This window comes from Trichoderma harzianum, assembly GCF_003025095.1.
Source record: "Trichoderma harzianum CBS 226.95 unplaced genomic scaffold M431scaffold_26, whole genome shotgun sequence".
NCBI lineage: Eukaryota > Fungi > Ascomycota > Sordariomycetes > Hypocreales > Hypocreaceae > Trichoderma > Trichoderma harzianum.
In genome coordinates, this window is record NW_020209274.1 from 133151 (window position 1) to 154527 (window position 21377).

Here is a 21377-nt window from a genome sequence, read left to right on the forward strand (position 1 = left end):
GTAACTCTCCTATTGAAGAATGGAGCAGAGACTGAAGTATGTGCTCTGTAATAGCAGCAGTTTAACCTTGCCTTGGCAGAAGTAAAGGAATGTAAGTCTAGCTCCAGCAAAGATTGACCAAAGTAAAGATTCTAAATGCTTGTTCAAGCTTTCTGCCTATGAGCGCCCAGGGAAATATTTTGCCGTAATCAACCGCATAAAGAAAGCAATAGAGGAGAACTGAATTAACCGTTCTGCCAAGAGTATCTTTTGAAGATGCCATTCCCTAGGGGTTACACTGTCGTGCTTTTTGCTTTTATTAATTATCTTTGCGGGGTTACATAGCTTGGCATATCAATAAACAGCAGAGTATGAGTAGCTCGGAGATTTATTAACCATAAATACTAAGTGTTTTAAATACCCGGATTGAAATGGCAAAATTGCTCTCATTCTATAATAGCCTTATTGTAGCTTCAGTAAATTAATTGGCCTTGAGCACCGTATGTACGTAAAGCCTGAAGATGTGCAGGTCCCCACCAGCAGCTGCATAGACACCATCGTGGGGTTATCGGGTCCTTCTGTTCCTTCTGTGGGCTGGGGGTTATTGACTAAATGGGCAGGATACTTAGGGATAGCAGAACAATAGGAATACCTTAAAACGGTGATGATAAAAATGTCAGCACACCTAGCGAAGTTATATGACATCAAAGCATTCGGGTCCAGACTTGCGACTGTTATGTATTGAATACTGACTACCTATGGGTAATTTCATACCTTCTTCTACACTCTATTTCCTCCGATTTTTTTTTTCTCGATGTATAAACAGCGCACTAAGTAATGACTCCTTGATGCAGCGACCTGTTCCATTCTGTTCGCCACAAAGTCACATATGAGCACTTAGGTATTATGCTAATGCTAAATGAAACACTACCTGTATAACCGGCTGGGCGCGATTATTGAACACTTATGAATCAAATCAATATGCCCCCTTTTTAAGCACGTGAAATATTTACATATGGACTGTTACATCACGCCGTTATGTATTACAACAGCATATTACGGAGTAATACTGTCTTCATGTAATTGGTGTGCGCAGACACAAGCCACCCTACACCGCGAAGAGTGCAGCTTATAAGTGACACATAAAGCGAGCGAGAATAACATACATGGTGTATTGCCGCAATCTCTCGCACAAGGTCAGGCAGGGGATATCAGTCGAGTCAATAGGTAGCATTAAGCAAACAATTAGAGATTAAACTGGACCGACCTTAGGGGACAAAAGTAAGAATACATACCTTATTCAAAATCTCCTAGACGCTCACAAAAGCAGAATGCGCCAGCCTCTCTCGCTAAACGTCTAGCCTGGACTGATAAGTCACGGGAACCAAAGATCGGCTACACATGCACCGTTTGTTCACATCGTCTCTTCGCTCAATTGCGCGCAAGTGACCGGGTTGCTCGAGGGATTTTGGACAAGACTGATACTGGTTAATGCCGAAGCGCCACGCTAACTGCGTCGCTCATGAGATACATTGCATCAGCGCTTCCTTTTGTGGATATTCTCGTCCCGTCTACGGTGAAGTAGGCCATGGCATACACTGTCGGATAGATCACATCTTAAGAATGTGTATTTGAAAGAGATTCCTCAAAAAAACTGGACTGGATGCTGGAAGATCTGATTGGATCGGGATCATCTGGTGATGCCAATTCCCTTCAGCAAGGTTTCTTGGCACAAAGCAGCCGCTGTCGCGTCATGAAATGAGAAAAAGTGATTAGTGGTTGGGCTTGCTGGTGTTGGCAAAGCTCATAGAAACTGCTACGGTAAAGATTACTAGCTCAAATCATCGTTCTATTGCCACCTAATAAGATACACAAAGGATTTCCCGTGTTTCACATGAAACAAGCTTGAATCCTCCTGAGGTATACTTCCACAAGGGCAAGCGCCCACTCCATGATTGGTCCCCGCTTCTTGTAGCAGGTGCTGAAAGCGCTTCAAGATTAAAGGCTACTTTAATTGTACTATGGAGATGAACAGCTTTCCGTTATATAGACGATCATGCAATTATTTTCATAGAACATCCTTCGATAAATCTGCACCGCCTCAGCAGGCTGATACTGCACTGTGCCCCTTCTCTATGCGATTTAGATGAATTGTCTGGACGAATTCGCCGCAAGCTCCTCCGAAGATGGCGCTATTTAAGGCACACTGGGCCGTACCGAGCTTAATGATCGGCTGTCTTTTGTGCGGTATAGCTTTTGCGCTCGGCCACCATTTCTTCTACTCATCTCTGAATGCAAAAATTGTACAAAGCAACATCGAACAAGAATGGAACATTCGCATCGGAACTGGCATGGCTTTTCTAGTCAAAACTTGTCTGACAGCAGCTGCTGGATTTGCCTATACACAACTACTGTGGACAACCTTACGATCCCGTCATGCAACCTTGAAAGGAGTAGACGCCATGTTCAGCGTCACTACTAATGCGTGGGAATTTTTAACTCTAGAGCTCTGGCGAAAGGGGTTTGGGTTAGTGCTGATTGCTGGCATTTTATGGTGAGTTATTTGCCTTCTATGATCAATATCCCGATATCCCTAATGGCTTTATATTGGCTGATATATCTGTATCTTCGTACCGAGTAGGGCGCTACCTATTGTTGCCGTTTTCACCCCCGCGGCACTGACAGTTCAGCCATCTAAGCAACTGAATGAGACAAAACACATTAAGCCCTTGCCCACAATAAACTCAACTAGCCCGTATCCGTTTGCCCAATGGGGCAACGAAGGTGGCGGCGGATATGTTGCCCCTTCCGTTGCGGTCGCCCGACTGGTCTCGTCTGTGGCATCTCAAGGAACCATTCTTCCCATACAGGCACCGTATGCCAATAGTTCATACTCTCTAGACTTTTACGGTCCCTCTCTATCATGCGGACCATTGGGGGGCAATTCTGCATTCCATGCCGCTTATGATAAAACTTTCCAAGAAGCATATGGATCAATTTGGGGAATGTCTAATCAAGTAGTTACATACTTCAGTTTTGTTCCCCAGACGGCACGAGATAACAAAACAGGAGATACCATCATTAACTGGGAGAATAGAACATTGAGTGGTTTGCGGGCAATTTTCGACCCCCAAACCATTCTCGACTTAAGTGGGAATTTGGCCACTATTGACGACACGGCGAGTTCCGCAGACCACCAAGCTCGCTGCCGATTTTTCGTTGGATTTCCAACATACGGCTCATTCGCAAATAGGACTATAGAATGCGGGCTCTATAATTCGTCTTATAGCGTCGATTTAGGATTCGAGAACGGCAAACAGACCATCAACATCCGCAACCTGACAAGGCTCAACCCAGTTAGTGTTGCCACCGTAACGGGCCAAGGTGACCATACACTCCCTGAGGTTGCCTATGTATCTATTATGGACTCATTGGGCGGCATCCTAATGGGTAAAATTATCGCAACGCGTTATGGCTCCCTTCAACCAGTACGAACTCAAGTTCTGTCTACCGTACTCACCCAGACTCACGATATGCAATATTTGCAAAATGGTTTCGGCCAGACAGGCATCCTGGGTGAGAAATCTGGAAACGGCACCAATCTCACCATGGCAGAGACGTTGGAACAACTTGTATCCAACATCACCTTGAGTCTCTTCAGCAACCCAGATCTACTGTAAATCTCATTTCCCACCATACAAGAGACGAACGACCCCCTACAAACAGTCACTGACAATAAACAGGCGTAGTCTTGATAACAGTACAACCGGAAATGTCACGGAATGGACTTCTCTAAATGAATATTCCTACAACCCACGCAATCTTTACACAGCATACGGGACTGGTATATTCGCTACTTTCGCAGTTGTGATAGTTGGACTGGCATGCATAGGGGCATCATCCACTTCGTATAGGTCATCATTTTCCACCATACTACGAACAACCCGAAATGAAGAGCTGGACATGTTGGTGCCCCGTGGAGAGACAAGTGGAGCGGAGCCGTTATCAAACCATTTAGCCAAGTCCAATCTCAGCTTTCAGTACCATGCCGCTGTTCAGGGTGCCAACTCATTTTTTGACGATAAAACATCGGCAGCATTTATGGTTGTGAAGGGAGAACGTCCCAGTTATGAGCAGTTGGACCAGATACAGAATCATTCTAGTTTACGAGTTGCCAGCTGAGTTTCAGGCAGACATGCAAGAGATCTTAAAGACCTACACATAATTGGGATTGATGAAATATATATAAGAAGCGAATATTTTTTAAGAGGAATGATCAATTCTTTATCGATGCGCCCGACATCTTTGTCAGCATGGTAAAGCCGCGATAGAGAGAGCTAATTTACCGCTGGCATCACCGAAGATGGATCAGCAGAATAAAAAGAAATCATCTCTTACGTGGCTATCAAGTGCTAAAAAGGATGACAATGACTGCATTACATGATAAAGAGAAGATGGGCATCAATCTTGGCTTGAGGTGCAGTTATCGTCAAGGCAACATTGAGATAATTACAGAATAGAACCAACTGAGCACAGGCCTATCATGAGCGGCAGTTATTTTGGATGGTCTTGGTTTCACATACAAAAGTCTATGGCAAGACCTATACTATTTACACAGTCTACGAAGCGCGTATATATAGATTGACCCGGTGTTATCTATGCGTTAGTCACGTTGTGTGTGTCGATAATGTAGAAGCAGATCGTGACAAGTAATATTCTCGAGACATACAACTCAGTGAGTTAATGCCATAATAACTATCCTATATTCATGCAACGACCGTGAACCTGGATTCCAACGACCCCTAATTTCATCACAACTTGAGACTCAGCGGACTATCCGTTGAGTCAGCAGCGAATAAGACATCTAGTGCTCGAAGTATAGCTTGGCCTATCATCTGGGCATCTTCATCCGTGAGAACCGATGTCCAATATGACAATTCCATGAATATGTCATCACCGACATCCGAAATGTAGACGGAGATAGCATACTATAACTGGTTAGCTTTGATGCGAATTCTTGGATTTAGACAACGGCTTACCTCGTCTGTCATAAACGCATCAACTTCATTGAATTGGACACTACTCTGAGAGCAAGGCGATTGTTTGGTCACGCGTTGCATATTCAGAAATGTGTTATATAATGGCCCGTCAATCCCCGCGGCTGCGCGGATTTCTTCTAGAGAGCAATTTTGACTCTTTTTCATAGGTTAGCATGCCATAAGTCAAAAAAAAAAAGGGGGGGGGGGGGGCCTCTATTTGCACCAAAGTAATTGATTAGCCACTCACCATCAATGTTTCAGCATAGTTAGACTGCAAAGCCCGTAACATGGATTGCAGTGTCCGGTGGCCATTAGCTTTAACCGTGCAAGGTAGAAGGTTGATTAGGGGGCCCAGGATGGTATCGACTTCGGGCAGGGGAGCATCGCGTCCGGAGAGCATGAATCCAAAATTCACATCGTCAGACTTGGTAAAATGGCGGAGTACAATAGCCCAAGCAGCCTGAAATAAGTTGGCAGTTGTAGCAGCCTGCTCTTTGCAAAATGCGCGAATCTTACTGGTCCGATTAATCGGGACAGCGATGCTATTAAATGATCCATGAAGAGGAGGATTCGACGTAGATGTTGTGCTTGTCATGTTGATGCCTCTATTTGATCGTTCATCGGGCAGGGATGGGAAAAAGCAGGGTGAAATGCCCTCTAAGTGATTCTTCCAGAAGCCGACGGCGCTTGGCTTGGGCAGACCCTCAATGTAGGAAATGAAGGCGCGATAAGGAGAAACAGGCATGCTGTCCAAAGCAACGCCGTCTCCTCGAAGACTCGAGTATGCCATTTGGAAATCGTGCCATAGTACTGATATACCCACAGCATCATACAAGGCGTGGCTGATCTGCAGCTGAATGAAGACACGCTTCTCCGACATAGTCTCTGCAAGAACCATGCGATGTGGTGGCAGTCCATAGTCCGGAATATCAGGCGAAATATTGAAAATAGACGTAGGATCAGTTGATAAAGCATCTGTGATATAGGAAACAGGAGCTGTAAACTCTTTCAGCACGATTTGGTATTGCCGACCGGTCTGCTTTCCAGCTCTGAAAGCTGTGCGAAGTACGGCGTGACGATTAACCACCATTTGCCACCCCATAGCGAGGTCCTCCATCCGAGTCGATCTGTGTTGAGATGGCAGTTCGGCCTCTACTATGAAGCTTGCAAACCATGCATTCTTCTGTGTTTCTTGGATAGCGAGAATACTGCTCTGCATAGGTGAGGAAGGGTAGACGGCTTCGATGTTTGACATGCCATCAAAGTCGAGGTCCCCATGCTCAGCTTCAATGAGAGTTGTTTGCGGTATATAATCATCTGATATAGAGTTTGGTCCACCCACATCACGAGTACATCGAGGTGCCAGGGCTGCAATTGTTGTGTACTGGAAGATATCTCGCACTTTCACCGTCACACCTTCAGCACGACAGCGGGCCATGAGCTGCATAGCCAGCACAGAGTCGCCAGCAAGAGAGAAGAAACTCTGGTCTGTACTGATGCTCGTCGCATCGAGATGAAGGATATCTCCCCAGATTCTTTGAAGCATTGCTTCCATGTCGGACTTTGGCGGAACAACTCTCGACTGGGAAGACGTAGTCAGGTCTGCGTACAGCTGTTCGTCGATTTCATCCAGCCATTGGTTAATGAAGCGACGATTGGTCTTGCCAGAAGGGAGTTTGGGCACATCATGGACTGGTATCCAAAGACTAGGCACCATATGCCGCGGCAAACTCTTCTTCACCGATTCAATAATATCGGCAATTTCTGCCAATGATCTCGATTTAAGGTCAGCATCGTCAACAACAGAAAATCCCCCTCCTTGATGTAGCTTCTGGTCGCCAAGAGACATAAGAGCTACCAGTCGCTGCTTCAGTCTGCCATCCTTGGGGACGGCCGCCACAACAGCCTTGAAAGCAGATCCTGCTTTCTCTGCGATGCGATACTCCACTTCGCCCAACTCGATCCTCTGTCCATGAATCTTAACCTGGACATCCTTGCGTCCCAAGTAGTGTATGCTGCCGTCAGAAGTCCAACGAGCCAGGTCTCCCGTCTTATAGAATCTGCCAGCGTTCGAGGAGGCGGTAGCCCATCGCGGCATTTCCATGAAAGCAGCTTTGGTCTTGTCGGGATTGTTTAGATAACCACGTCCCACAATTGGTCCATTAACTACCAGTTCACCAACGGCTCCTGGGGGAACCAGCAGTTGGTCGTTTTCGGGATCGACAATCCAGAGCCTCGACTGTAGAGGCTTTCCGATTACAGCGCCCCGAGCACCAGCCTTGAGCAAATCGCTCCCGGTCGAATTGATCGCGCACTCACAGGGTCCATATGAGTTGAATAGTCGAACTTTGTCGGTCCATTTGTGAATAATGTCGTCTGTCAGAAGCTCACCAGCTGTCACTACCGTTTTCATATAGGGCAGTTCGCTTGGCTCCAAGGTGCGCACCACAGTTGGGGTCAACTGTGTAAATGTCGCTTGGAGTCTGTTCAACGCTGCCGTCAGGTCTCCAAGACGATCCTCCTCCGATATGATGCACACACATGCGCCGTGTGTCAGAGCGAGCATCGTCTCTCCGATGCTAACATCGAAAGCATAGGAAGAGAAATGGGCGACTCGGGATTCGCTGTTCATTCCAAACGTACCAAATCCTCTAGAGGATGCGTATAGGTTACGATGTTCAAGTATAGCACCCTTTGGAGTCCCCGTACTTCCAGAAGTGTAGACAATAAAGGCTTTGTTATCAGGCTTGACACCAGTGCTGGGAGCAGAGGCACAAGGAGGGAGCTTGTTGAGTGTCTCCTCTGTGACAACAACCGCCTGTAGACCAGTTTGTGCCACGAGAGCAATTTGAAGTGAAGAGGAGAGAACGAATGGTGCCTCAGTATCCTTCAAAATTGTTTGCAGTCGCTCCAGGGGATGAGCTGGATCGAGAGCGGCGCATGCAGCACCCGCTTTCAACACACCCAACATGGCAACAATCGCCCAGATAGACTTCTCAAAGCAGCACGGGATAATAGTTTCAGGGCCTGCTCCTAATTGTTTGAGATGATGCGCAAGTTTGTTAGCCATGCTATCCAATTCCTGAAACGTAAGAGAGCCTTCGTCAGAGACCACAGCAACGGCCTCGGGTTTAGAAGCAACTTGCTCCTCGATAACTTCATGAAGACAACGCTCCTCCTCGACCAGTGGAGCATTGTTCCAGCTATGCAAAAGAGATGCATCATTGCTCGTGCATAGCTCAAGCTGTCCGACAGTCTGCATCGGGTTGTCTAGAAGACTTTCAACAACGTCAAGAACAAGATCGATAAGCCGATCGGCTTGCTCCTCTGATAGAAGGGAAGTCCAGTAGTTCATCAAGATAGCAATTGAACTCTCAAAATTTTGAATGTCAATGCTCAATTCATACTACATTCGCAGAAGTTTATGTTAGCACTATACTTGTAAGCAGACGACAATTCGGGAAGACGTACCTCAGTAGGGTCATGGAAGATGCGACTACGAAGATCGATGGTCCGATGGGCTGTTGAGTCTTGTTCATCGGCAAAGAATGCAGTTACTCCCTTCTGCACATTCACAACTGTGTTGAAAAGGGCGGCAGATTGTCCAGGTCCCCGAACAGCGTGTAAAATCTCTTTGAGCGAGCATTGTTGATGTGGTAGTGCCTGGAGATACGAGTCATTTGCTTCTTTACAGAGTTCAATGAGGGACTTGGATTTATCAACATGGGCATAGAATACCAGCATATTGATGAGAGGTCCCATAATGTTGTGAACGTCCTTGATGGGAGCATCGCGACCTGAAGCAAGGTATCCAAAGCAAACAGAATCGGCGCCGACAAAAGAGCGCAAAACGATGGCCCAAACCGTCTTGAATACATCTGCAATCGTAATGTCGTGCTCTTCGCATAACCGAAGGAGAGAGCTTGCCTTGTCTCCTTCGATCCATCTCTCGACGATACCATCCTCAGTTGGATCAGCTGAGGCACGCGTCGTCAATGCCGGGAAGTGAGAGGTTGCAACCCCACTAAGATACGATTCCCAAAACTTGAGGCCAGCATCTTTAGACTGCCGCTGAATATATGAAATAAAATTGCTGTAGAGCGGTGGATCACCCGATGGGAGCAGGTCGTCATAAGACAGGCAAATATCTCGCAGCAGCGCGCGCATTGAAGAGCCATCATCCAGGGCGTGAGTCATGGCTAAGTGGCAATAGACCACGCCAGATGGCAGTTTGCAGATGGAAAAGCGGTATGGGGGACCATCCTTGGCATATTGGTTCACCTCGGTGGATTCGGTGAAGTCTTCGAGCTTTTCGCATTCCAGCTTCAATACTGGGACGGTGACTCGGTCCAACACAACTTGAAGCATGTTCTCTCCACCAAAAGACTCCTCTAAAAATACGGAGCGCAATGCCTGGTGTCGCTGAGCCACCTTAATCCAGGCTTGTTCAAGTCTGTCCACGTCGACTAATTCCGTAGACTGGACCAAGACCTCGAACAAAGCTCTAACATGATAGCGATCTGGTGACCTAGCCTGGCTGATTAAGATACCTTCTTGCATAGGAGAACAGGGGAAGATATCTTCGATACTAGCACCAGTTCCATCGAGATGTAAAATTGATGCGCAGTCATTCACAAGTCGGGTAAGTTGTTGTGGTCCCTTGGCTGGCAGGAGTCCAAAACGGCCAGGCGTAGCGATGGGCTCGTCAACTCTTCCTGCCACACCAGCCTGTTCAGCCAGTTTTCGGATTGTCTTTAGCCTGAAGATATCCTGAACGAAAATGTTCATGCCAGCAGCGCGTGCCTTGGAAACCGCCTGCATTGCAGAAATAGAATCGCCTCCCAAGCCAAGGAAACTGACTGTCACGCCAATAGTCGAAGGTTCACACTTCAATACCTCGGACCAGACCTTTTGCAAAAGAAATTCGACGTCATTTTCAGGTGGCGATAGTTGCGACACCGCATCCGAAGTTGACATTGCTTTTATTTGGCTGAAGCTCTCTTCGTCCATCGAATCCAACCAAGCTTTAACGGTGCGCTTGTCCAGCTTGCCAGAGGAGAGCAAAGGCATCTTCTGAACAATAACCCACACAGTCGGTAACATATGCTTAGGCAGCTGTTTTTCTAGCTCGGATCTGATCTGTCCAAGCTTGGTGGCTACCTGCGGCATGTGGCCAGAGTCGCTGATAATCTTGAGAATTTGCTGAGGAGAACTGGCCAGAGGTCTGTCTTCTTTCAATGATGCTACTGCAACCAGACGACCTTCCAGTGGCCCTGAACGTGGAAGTTGGGCCATTGCATGTTCAATTAGCGGGATACGAGCCATATTATGATTAATATCGTCAAGTTCAATTCGGTGTCCGTGAACTTTGACCTGTGTATCCTTGCGGCCTTGAATAGAGAGGGATCCATCCAAGTTATAATACACAAGATCACCCGATTTGTAAAGTCGTTGCTCTGTACCACTGTCATCGGTGTACCAGGCTGGCGGTTGAATAAAAGCTGCATCTGTCTTGACTGGGTCGTGAAGGTAGCCTCTTGCCAGAGTTGGCCCACCAATGACCAGTTCACCTCTGGCGTACATTGGGAAAAGACGATGATGATTGCGGGGATCAACTACCCATAATGAGCAGCCGAGTCGGCGCCCCAGGTTGGAAATATCTGACGTCGGTTTGACACCAACATTCGCGTTTGTCCAGATAGAACACTCTGCTGGGCCGTAACTGTTGATGAGACATATGCCCGGCCTACCACCCCAGGTTGAGAAGTTGTTGTGAGTCGCATGCTCTCCTCCAAGAACAAGAGTCCTCACGGTAGGTACTTGCTCGGGCTGTAGCAAAGCTGCTACAGTCGGGGTAAGGAACATCCATTCGACTGACATTGCGTTGATAGCTGCGGCCAACCGATTCAATCTGTCGTACTCAGAAGGCACGCAGATGCACCCACCCACCATCAATGTTGTGAAAGTCTCGGCGATGCTCAGATCGTATGTGTAAGATGCGAATTGCAGGACCCTAGTACCGCTGTGTAGGCCCAAAATTGGGGCATGAGATCGCGCACTTGAACAAAACGCGCCATGTTCAACTACGATTCCTTTAGGAGTTCCTGTGCTCCCAGAAGTGAAGATAACAAAAGCTGGGTTGGTGTGATTTGCTGGGGAAGCTGCTGCAGTAGGCTGAAGAGCCTTGGCGGAACCTTCAAGGTTGCGTAGAGATTCTTCCCCAACGAGGACGATATGGGGGACAATGTTGGCAAGCAGATCCTTGTGCTGCGGTGCTACCAATACCACCTTGGCTCCTGAAGCTTCGATAATGCTCCGAAGTCTTTCAATTGGCTGGTTCGGATCAAGGGCAACGCAAGCGCCGCCGGCTTTGAGAATCGCGATCATGGCTACTGGTGTGAATGGGGATTTATCCATACAGAAAGGCACAAGTGACTCTGGTCCCACCCCAATCTCTCGTAGAGAGGACGCCAGATTATCGGTCATAGAATCCAGTTGCTTATACGAGATCGATATCTTCGGATCACTGGAGCAGACGGCAGGAGCTTCTGGCTGCAATTTGACCTGCCTCTCGAAGGCAAGGTGGATACAGTCAAATACTGGCTCAGGGATATCCGCATTCCAGGACTGCATCATTTGAGTGTGGAAATCGTCCACCAAATCCACAGCAGAAATGCATTGTTCTGGCTTTTCGAGAACAGATGCAATCGCTGCCTGGATAGTGTGCGAAAGGACGATGGCCTGTGCCTCAGAGAGGCAGCGATCCCAGTAACTAAGTGTGAGCCAGAAGCCTTCGTCAGAGTCTAGAATGTTGAAAGCAATATCGTACTATAAAAGACGCAAGAATCAGTTAGCAGTTTTCTATCAATTTTATTTTCATTTTCTTGCAAAGCAGTGGGACAGATAAATAATATTTTTCTGACGCGCGCATTAAAACCAGTAAACTAACCTCGCTGCGGCTCTGAACATTTTCAGGCACAAAGAGAATATCACCTGGCATGTCCTGGGGCTTTTTGAAGCCACCAGCATGACCTAGGTTGACAATGGTATTAAAGAGCGGCGTACCACTAAGTCCCAAAGCGTGATGAATCTCGCCGAGGGAGCAGTGTTGATACGGCCAGCTTTTAATGAAGTCTTGCTGCATTTCCTCAATGAGGCCTAAGACTGTGGTTTCGGGGCTAACATTGACGCTGCGAATCAGCATGGTTATCATCGGACCCAGGATATCATCGACTCCGGGAAGTGCAATATCGCGACCCGATGCCAGGTAACCAAAAGTAGCCGTATCAGAAGACGCATCGGAAAAACATGGCAGAACCATTGCCCAGATTGCGGACATAAAGTTTGCCAGCGTCGTGCTATGCAACTTGCAGAATTCTCGCACTTCGTCCTTTTGCTGAATAGAAAGCGGCACATCGGTGCTCCGGTGAATAGGTGAACTGCCAACCCCGGATTCGTTAAGCAGAGGGAAATGGCATGGTGTTGCGTCTTTGAGATTGTCTTGCCAAAACTGAAGTGTCAGTTCTCCGGACTGAGACTCAAGATGAGATATGTAGTTTCTGTAGGATGGTCCTGCTGGCAAGAGTTTACCATCGTAGGCCAGCAGAAGATCCCGCATCAGAATTCCGGTTGAAACGCCATCAGAAAGCGCGTGGCTAATGTCGAGACGCAAATAAACGTCACCAGTTGCCAACTCGCATAGCGTAAAGATGTATGGAAGGATGCCTGCTTGATGTAGTTGTGGCAGTGGCTGATGCGTCAAGTCATCAAAATCGTCAAAAGTTGCCAATTGAACTGGATGATTCACTGCTCGAAGAACAACTTGAAGGAAAGCTGAACGTCCGTGGTGAGCCTCAACGAAATGAGTCCTGAGTATATCGTGGCGGGCAATGACGCTTTCGCAGGCTGCTTTAAGCTTGAGTATGTCCAAGTCTGCGCTGGGAGATTTCGGGAGCACCTTCCAGAATTCTTGCCCATCGTAAATACTAGCTGATCGTAAAGTACTCAGCAAAATTCCTTCTTGCATTGGTGAGCAGGGATGAATAGATTCAATCAAGGATATATCAGAGATCTGCGCCTGAGATTTGCAGCGCTCCACCAAATTGTCAAGAGACGCATAGTCCTCGACGTCCAAAAGAGGGAAATCCGATAGTGTAGGCACAGGATAAGCTTGAGCCAACCCCGAAGCAGAGGATCGAAGTAGATCTTCGAATGCTTGGATCCAGGCAAAGATGTCGCTTTGGCGTGCCATGTTCTCATGATAATGGAATCTGATATCTATTTGTCCATCAATGACTTCCGCAGACACCTCGAACAAAGATTTTCTTGTCTGGTGCTCAGAAATATCGTTGCCTTCGACACAAGGCATCTCCTGGAACAACGCGGTTTCAAGACACGATTTTTTAGTATAGGTCAAGAACACCTCCATATCTTCAAGTCCCGTAACGTTGTGATGGGCGAAGCGACGCTGGTCTTTGACGCATCTCAGAGTTTGGACTATCCGTGTTTCAAGATCGCTGCTGACAGGCGCTGTCGTGTAATTCTCCTCTGCGCATACAGCCGATATGGTCGTAAAACACCCAACAGCGCTAGAAATGTTACTGTCATCGGCTTCTCCATCTCTATCATTACTAGCACAAAACACCTTCGGTGGAGGGCGGTCAGTGAAAGTGTTTGTGAAGGAGTGACAGAGCGCAGCCAGTAGTATTTCAACAGCTTCTGTTCTCAGTGTCAGATTGGCTTTTCCGAGAAGAAGTGATGCTGTGTCGGGATCAATTGAGATTTCTGAGGTTTTGATACAACTGTGAGTATTGGGATGATGTTGCATGCCCCAGTAATCCATAAAATTAGTCTGAGCTGTGCCTAATATTGCAGCAAAACTATTGTTAGAAAGCTTTCGCTGAGAGTTATTGAACTGTGCAAGAGCCCAATCTTGGAATGACGCTGGGCTACAGCCAGCAGGTGCATGCAATAGCAGAGTTTCCAGATCTTCTAATATGACCCGTAATGATGCATCGTCTGCAATGAGAGAGTGCATGGCCAAGATCAGTAATTGACTGCTTTCGGTGTCCACCGATTCGATATCGACCAGACTTGCCGCCACAAGGGGACCTTTCGCAATATCCAAGTCATGTTGCATGGACAAGAATAGCGACTGTGCCTCTTCAAGCGATGTCGCATGCAGATGGCCAAGCTCCAAGAGATTTCCTGGTGTGTCCACTAATCTTTGCGACCAAGTACCGCTCGAATCGCGCTCAAAGTGAGCAGTTAGCATGGGATGCCGCTCACTAAGTGTCTTGAAAGCAGCGTTCATTTCATCGAAATCTACTCTCCTTTTGAGTTTCGCGATTAATTTCCGAGCAACAGTGCTGGTCGGTCCCGCGTGGCTTCTGAGCTGCATGAGCTGTGACGGCGTTAAAGCGAAGGGCTGGATTTTGCCAATGGCTCCAGCTAAATTGGGATTTTCACTGGTAATAAGTTCCGCCAGTGCTGACACGGTACGATGACGGAAAATATCATGAACAGCTAGATGTATACCCTGAGATCTCAGCTGCGATGCCACTCGTATGGCAGAGACACTGTCTCCTCCGAGGCTGAAGAAGGGCTGGTCAACATCAATCATGCTTTTGGGAAGGCCTAATGCTTCTGACCAGACAGAGACTAGGAGTTTCTCGATTTCTGTAAGCTCAGAGGCCGGTTTGAGAGAGTTACCAAGCGCAAGAATGCGCTCGCAGGCTTCTTCGTCCAATCTCTCTAGCCACTGCCCAACCGCGCGACGGTCCAGCTTTCCATTTGGATTTAGGGGGAGAGCTTCAACAGGAACCCATACGCGAGGTAACATGTATCCGGGTAGGGCAATTTGTAGACCTTTTCGCAGTTCTGCCACGTGAGTTGCAACATCGTCATCTGTCATGACCTCGAGAATGCGCCCAGAGGCCGAGGAGGCATTGCTCTTTGAGAATACCACGACCAACTTCTTGGTAAAATGTCCATTTTTGGGAACCATTGCAGTTGACTGGCTCACTCCATGACTCCATAGGGCTGTCTCAACCTCGCCCAAGTCAACTCGTTGTCCGTGGATTTTGACTTGGGAATCCATTCGTCCAAGGTAGATGATGGATCCATCGGGCTCATATCGGGCCAAGTCACCTGTTTTGTATAATCGACGCTGATCACCAGCACCAGAGACAGGGCACATTTGCGTCCAACAAGGATCAAATATGAAAGATTTCTCTGTCTGGTCCTTGTTGATATATCCACGCGCCAGTAGAGGTCCTTCTATAAGAATCTCGCCAGCGCAACCAATAGGAACCAGCTTGTTGTGGTCATTGGCATCAACTATCCACATCAGGGTACCAGCAGGCTTTCCAAGAGTACCATTTTGGACATGATTTGGGTCAACTAGCATTCCGGAGCTGATGATGGAACACTCTGCGGGTCCATACGTAACAACCAAGTTTGTATGGGTCGCCCATTTGCTGGCCAACGTTTGGGGAACCACCTCACCAGCTATATCAACTGTCTTCAGCGGGAGCTCTTCTGGATTAAGTAATGACGCCACAGTAGGCGTCAAAGCAGCGAAATTGACACGATGAGCCTTGATGAACGCTGGTAACTCGTTCATTCTCTCGTACTCGGTTGGAACGCAAATTGTACCTCCAAAGGCAAGGGTGGTAAATATCTCTTCCAAGCTGGCGTCAAAAGTGTACGAAGAAAATTGGAGAACACGGCTAGATTCAGACATTTGAACTAGAGGTCCGTGTGCAAACATGCTGGTACTCATTGAAGCATGAGTCAAGATGATACCTTTAGGTGTTCCAGTGGAGCCTGATGTGAATGCGATAATAGCTGGGTGGTATGGCTTTGCCTGAGACGGACTTGTGCCAGAAAGGGCTTCGAAGCGACTCATCATAGCATTGGCCGTAGACACTGATGTGTCGATGGGCACCGCTGTTGGTATTAATGTTTGGAGCCTATCCACGTATTCTGAGTCGCAAATAGCAAGCGTTGCCTCGGTAGCCTCAATCATATTAGTAAGTCTTGAATCAGGAAACTCTGGACTGAGGGCCACGCAAGAGCCGCCTGCTTTCAAGATGGCGTACATCACCACAATAGTCCAAGGCGATTTGTCGAAGAAGAAAGGCACCATCACCTCAGGTCTGACACCCAAGAAAGCAAGATGGGCTGCAAGAAGAGAAGAGAGTCTCTCCAATTCGTCGTATGTGATGCTCAGATCCGATGTGACGATGGCGTCTACATCAGGTTGCATCTTAGCCCTTTTCTCCACGTGCTCATGGACACAAGAGTAGTTTGTCGGAGGCATCTCACTGGCCCACTGCATAATATGAGACTTATGAGCTTCGCTCAGTATATCGAGGTCGCCCACTCTGCCAGAGGCTCCCTGGACAAGGCTTTCCAGAACATGTAACAAGGTTTGCTGCATGAGCTTGGCTTGTTCGTTCGATAGACAGTTTGTCCAATAGCTGAAACTCAAGGAGATATTTGTATCCGTATGTATAACGTCTAAAGAAGCATCGTACTATGATTTAAAAAACCGACGTAAGTAAATAAGAATCGACTGTGCACACATGGAGGAGACTTACTTCAGTTGGACCGCTGGCGTCCATAACCTCAAGCTTGATGCTAGATGGCGATTCCTCAGCAGCTGCGACGTCACCTTTAAGCACGTTCACCACAGTATTGAACATTTTCCCGCGTTGCCTGCCCTCATCAAAAGCTTGCTGTACTGCGGCAAGAGAAGTATGCTGGTGCTCTAATCCGTTTAGGAAACCATCGTGTATGTTGCGTATCATTTCAAGAATCGGCATCTCTGCATTCATATCGACTCGCGAGACCATCATAGTAATCAAGGGCCCGATGATAGATTCTGCTTGTGGCACCGGAATTGCTCGTCCGGATGTCAGTAAGCCAAAGCAAACTGTGTCCATGCCCGCGTATGCCCGCAACACGAGTGCCCAAACAGCACTGATCACAGTGGCAATCGTGGTGTCATAGTTCCTACAAAATTGGAAGATCAATTCTGTAAGGTGTGGATCCAAGATTTCATCAATTTCATTGCACATATTCTGATCTTGCAAATTGTTAAGCGAGGGTAAGATGCAAGGTTCAAGGCCTCGTATAACAGAAGTCCAGTATTCCAGCGATTTCTCCGTCGAGAGTTGTTCAAGGTACTTGATGAAATCTCCGTAAAGTGGTGGACTATGAGAGAGAGGCAGCTGCTCATCGTATGCTAACAGAAGGTCTGTGATGAGGACTTTCATGGATTGTCCATCGATCAAGGCATGGTTGATCTCAAGTCTACCGTAAACGTCTCCCGTGGGTAAGACTTGACAGAGGACGAACCGGTAGCCAAGCCCATGTAGTGGAATAGAATCCACGACCACATCCTCAAAAGGCTCCTGTGAATTAGAGGAACTGATGCAAACAACGGGAGCTTCTACCATTTTCTTAACCACTTGCACATACGGGGTTGCATCGTCGCCTTCAACGAAGAAAGAACGAAGCGACTGATGCTGCGCTGTGACAAGGTCGATAGCATGGCGAAATCGCTCCAGGCTGACAGGCTCAGTGCTTGTGCGGGAGACGATTTTGAAATCGTTGATCAAATCGTAGAGGCCGTCCTGCCTAGCACGGCTAAACAAGATACCTTCTTGCATGGGTGAGCAGGGATAAATATCCTCGACACTGTCCATATTTGTGCCAACATCTTCGAGATTGGATGCAACCTTGGCCACTAACTTCTCAAACTGTGAATTGGATAAACGTCGCGATAGCAGTGAGAATGGTGCATCGGTTGCACCAACTTGTGCTTGAACGCCGTTGGGAGCCGAGCTGGCCCGTGTTGCTCTTTTGGCGATTTCGGCTAGGGTACGATAATGTAGAATATCATGCATGGATACTTGGATATCTTCGTTGAGCAATCTGGAAGATACCTTAATCGCCGAAATAGAATCTCCTCCAAGGCTGAAGAAACTTTGGTTGACACTAATTTGTCCCTCTGGAACATTGAGAACATGGCTCCACGCTTTGGCCAGACTCTCTTCCATTGGGCTAAGGGAGCCTGACCAGGCCAATGCATTTGTTTCGTCATCATTGTTGAGCGTCAGTATGCTCTCGTATGTGTCGTTATCCACAGATTCAAGCCATTGGAGAAGAACACGGCGATTCAATTTGCCATTCAGCGTGACGGGAACCTTTTCCAGCAAAATCCACGACCGCGGCATCATGTAGCTCGGGACGCGATCCTCGAGCCAATGGCGAAGATCTGAGATTTTCTCACGCGCCTCTGGACCATCCTGGAGGTTCAAAGGCTGATCAGCAAACCCCAATATGGCGTCTGCCAGATCCATAGAAGAGATGATTGCCGTCAATCTGTTAGCAAACAGGCCTTTCTTCGCAACGAAGCATACCGCATGCTTGACCATATCGCTCGCAGTGATGTGATGGCTCACTTCTCCAAGATCAACTCTCTGTCCGTGGATTTTGGCCTGGGCATCTTCAGCTTTCCTGCCCAACATAGTCATTGATCCATCCTTGTTGAAACGGACGATGTCTCCCGTCTTGTACATACGTCGTCCAGCTTGTGCGATGCCAGACACTGGGAAATCTTTCGTCCAAGCTGGATCCACGATGAAAGTAGCCTTCGCCAAGGTCGCGTCCAAGTAGTCTCTACCCACCAGCGGTCCTTCAATGAGCAGCTCGCCAGGAGCTCCAAGAGGTACCAACTTATTATGGTCCACTGGATTGACGACCCAGAGAAGACCACCCGAGGCAGGACCGAGCTGTCCATTCCCGAAGCCACGCACTATGGATCGAGAGATGGCGATTGAACATTCAGAAGGACCATATGTCGCGACCAATGTGGCATTGTTTATCCACTTCGTCACCAGAGTATCAAGTACCGGTTCTCCGCCAAGGCAAATAGTCTTCAAACTTGGAACTTCCGATGGATCAAGAAGACTCGCAACAGTGGGGGTAAGATAAGCCCAATTGACTTCGAGCTTGTTTATCGTAGCTGCCAAGCTGTTAAGGCGTTCATATTCGGTAGGTATACAGAGGCAACCCCCAGAACAGAGGACCAATAGAATCTCGGCGAAGCTCATGTCGAAAGTATAGGACGCAAAATGCAGACCCCGTGCTTGTCTACCCAGCGGATCTATGACACGATGGTGCCAAAGAGCGGAGGCAATAGATTTATGCTCGAGAATATTTCCTTTTGGCACTCCGGTACTTCCAGAAGTGAAGTTGACGAAGGCGGGATCACTCGGCATAACTGATGAGGTGCACCCGTCAACCTGTGGGATGCGATCCCAAAGGTCTGGGCTGACCGAAACTATCATTAGGTCTGGCAGACCTTCAAATAGCTCAGTATATTTGTCCTCACACACGACTATTCTTGCTCCCGTTATTCTGATGATATCTTTCAGTCGTTGGATCGGATAGGACGGATCAAGAGCAACACAAGCTCCTCCAGATTTAAGAATGGCAAGCATGCTAGCAACAGTCCATGGTGACCTGTCGAAGCAAAACGGCAAAGCCATGCCCGTTTCCACTCCACAAGTCTGGAGATGGGCAGCTAGTCTTGTCGAAACATCGTTTAGCTGCGCATAGGTCCAGTTTGCTTCTGTGCTTGTAGTACTAATTGCTGCAGCATCTGGGTGAATAGCAACTTGCTCTTCGAATAGTTGATGTAGACACGACTCCACGATGTGCGGGTTATGTGCGTTCCATGAATGGAGCTGACGGCCGTGGCTTTCTGAAAAAACCTGAATCTCGCTGACCGTTGATTTGCCAGAGCTCTCTAAAAGAGAGCTTAGAGTCTGTAACAAAGTCGCTCGGAGATCTACGGCTTGCGCTTCAGAAATGCATGATGTCCAGAAAAGAAGATCAGCCATGATGCCCTCATCAGAGTCCACAACACCGAAAATAACATCGTACTACGGCTTATGTTAGGCAAAGCTTCTAGTAATATCTTGGGGGACTTCATCTTACCTCAGCTGGGCCTCCCTCTCCAACAAGTTCCCAATTAATAGCAGGCAATGTGTCGGTCTCGTATACTGAAGAGACCTTTTGTACATTTACCAATGTGTTGAAGAGACTTTGTCCTCCAAGGCCCAGGCCACTCTGAATTTTTGCCAACGAGCAATTTTGGTGCGGTAGGTTACCCAGAATGCCATCGTAAACACTGCGGACAAGAGATGCGACTTTCGTAGACGGCTGAAGGTCGACTCTTTGGACAAGCATGTTCAGAAGAGGTCCCATCAATTCATGGACATAAGGTACCGGAACATCTCGACCAGATGCCATGTAGCCGAAGCAGACTGTCTCTGTATCGTTTCCAATGTAGGTCTGAAGTACCAGGGCCCATACGGTGCTCATAACAGCGGCAATAGTAACGCCATGCTCTCTGCAGAACCTCCGCAGCGCAGCAACCTGGTCGTCAGGGATTGCAATGTCAAGCCTACCAGGTGTAGAGCCGGATTCATCACAGTCATTCAGGCTTGGGAAATGGGATGAACTTATTCCATCCAATCGGAAATTCCAATAAGCATATGAATCGTCGGTGGGGTTTGTTAATAAATAGTTAATGAAGCTGCTGAATAGAGGTGGCGTTGGTAGGGATATCTGGTCGTATACAAGTGACAACTCGCGTATCAAGACTCTCAGACAAGAGCCATCAAGCAAGGCATGATTGATGACGAACTTGCAAGAAACGCCATCAGGAGACTCGCAAACAGCCAAATGATAGGGAAACCTGGTAGGATCAACGACTTTGGGTGCTGGGATTGCGGTGTCGTAGGCTGAGAGATCCGACCTAGAGACCTGAATCTTGAGCGAGGCAGCATCTTTGAAGACAACCTGGACAAAGGGTACATGTTGTCCCCCGGCCTCGCAAAAGACTGTTCGCAATATTTGGTGTCGCTGGATGACAATACGACAGGCTGCCTCCAGTCTGCTAGGGTCCACAACCCTTCCATCAGACGGGGTAACTTTCCACGTAGTCTCGTGGTTGTAAAGGTTTCTGTCGGGATGTCGAATCTGACTAATGATCATGCCCTCTTGGCAGGGTGAGCAAGGGTAAATGTCTTCGATCTCGTCCACGCCCAGGAGCTTCCATTGAGGCGCAACTTTCTGTATTACGTTGTCCAAAATCTCATAGTCGTATGGCAGAAGTGGATAATCGCTGAGGCATGCCAGCGGTTTTAGCGTACCGACTTGAGCGCACTCTCGCGTCATAGACTCGAATGCTTCGATCCAGGTACGGATTTTCTCTTGATGAGCCATGTCAGGCGACCATTGAATGGTGCATACAAGCTTGTTGCTCTCAACGATAACAGA

At 47.8% G+C, this 21377-nt stretch overlaps 2 protein-coding genes across 2 annotated transcripts; one reads left to right on the plus strand and one right to left on the minus strand.

Moving 5' to 3' along the window:
* The first annotated feature begins 2051 nt into the window (after nt 1-2051).
* On the plus strand, nt 2052-4433 carry M431DRAFT_513743 (hypothetical protein). Its single transcript, XM_024920088.1, has 3 exons — nt 2052-2533; nt 2621-3655; nt 3723-4433. Exons 1-3 carry the CDS (start codon nt 2166-2168, stop codon nt 4159-4161), a joined length of 1842 nt encoding a protein of 613 aa, XP_024768013.1. The 5' UTR covers nt 2052-2165; the 3' UTR covers nt 4162-4433.
* A 244-nt stretch (nt 4434-4677) lies between these two features.
* Nucleotides 4678-21323, minus strand: M431DRAFT_155805 (hypothetical protein; the record flags this gene model as incomplete). The annotated part of the gene is made up of 10 exons (XM_024912940.1): nt 4678-4967; nt 5019-5174; nt 5266-8424; nt 8490-11846; nt 11968-14622; nt 14674-16557; nt 16622-18657; nt 18712-19053; nt 19270-19975; nt 20031-21323. The coding sequence occupies 10 exons, from the start codon at nt 21321-21323 to the stop codon at nt 4791-4793; spliced, it is 15765 nt and encodes a 5254-aa protein (XP_024768014.1). The 3' UTR covers nt 4678-4790.
* Between the last annotated feature and the right edge of the window lie 54 nt (nt 21324-21377).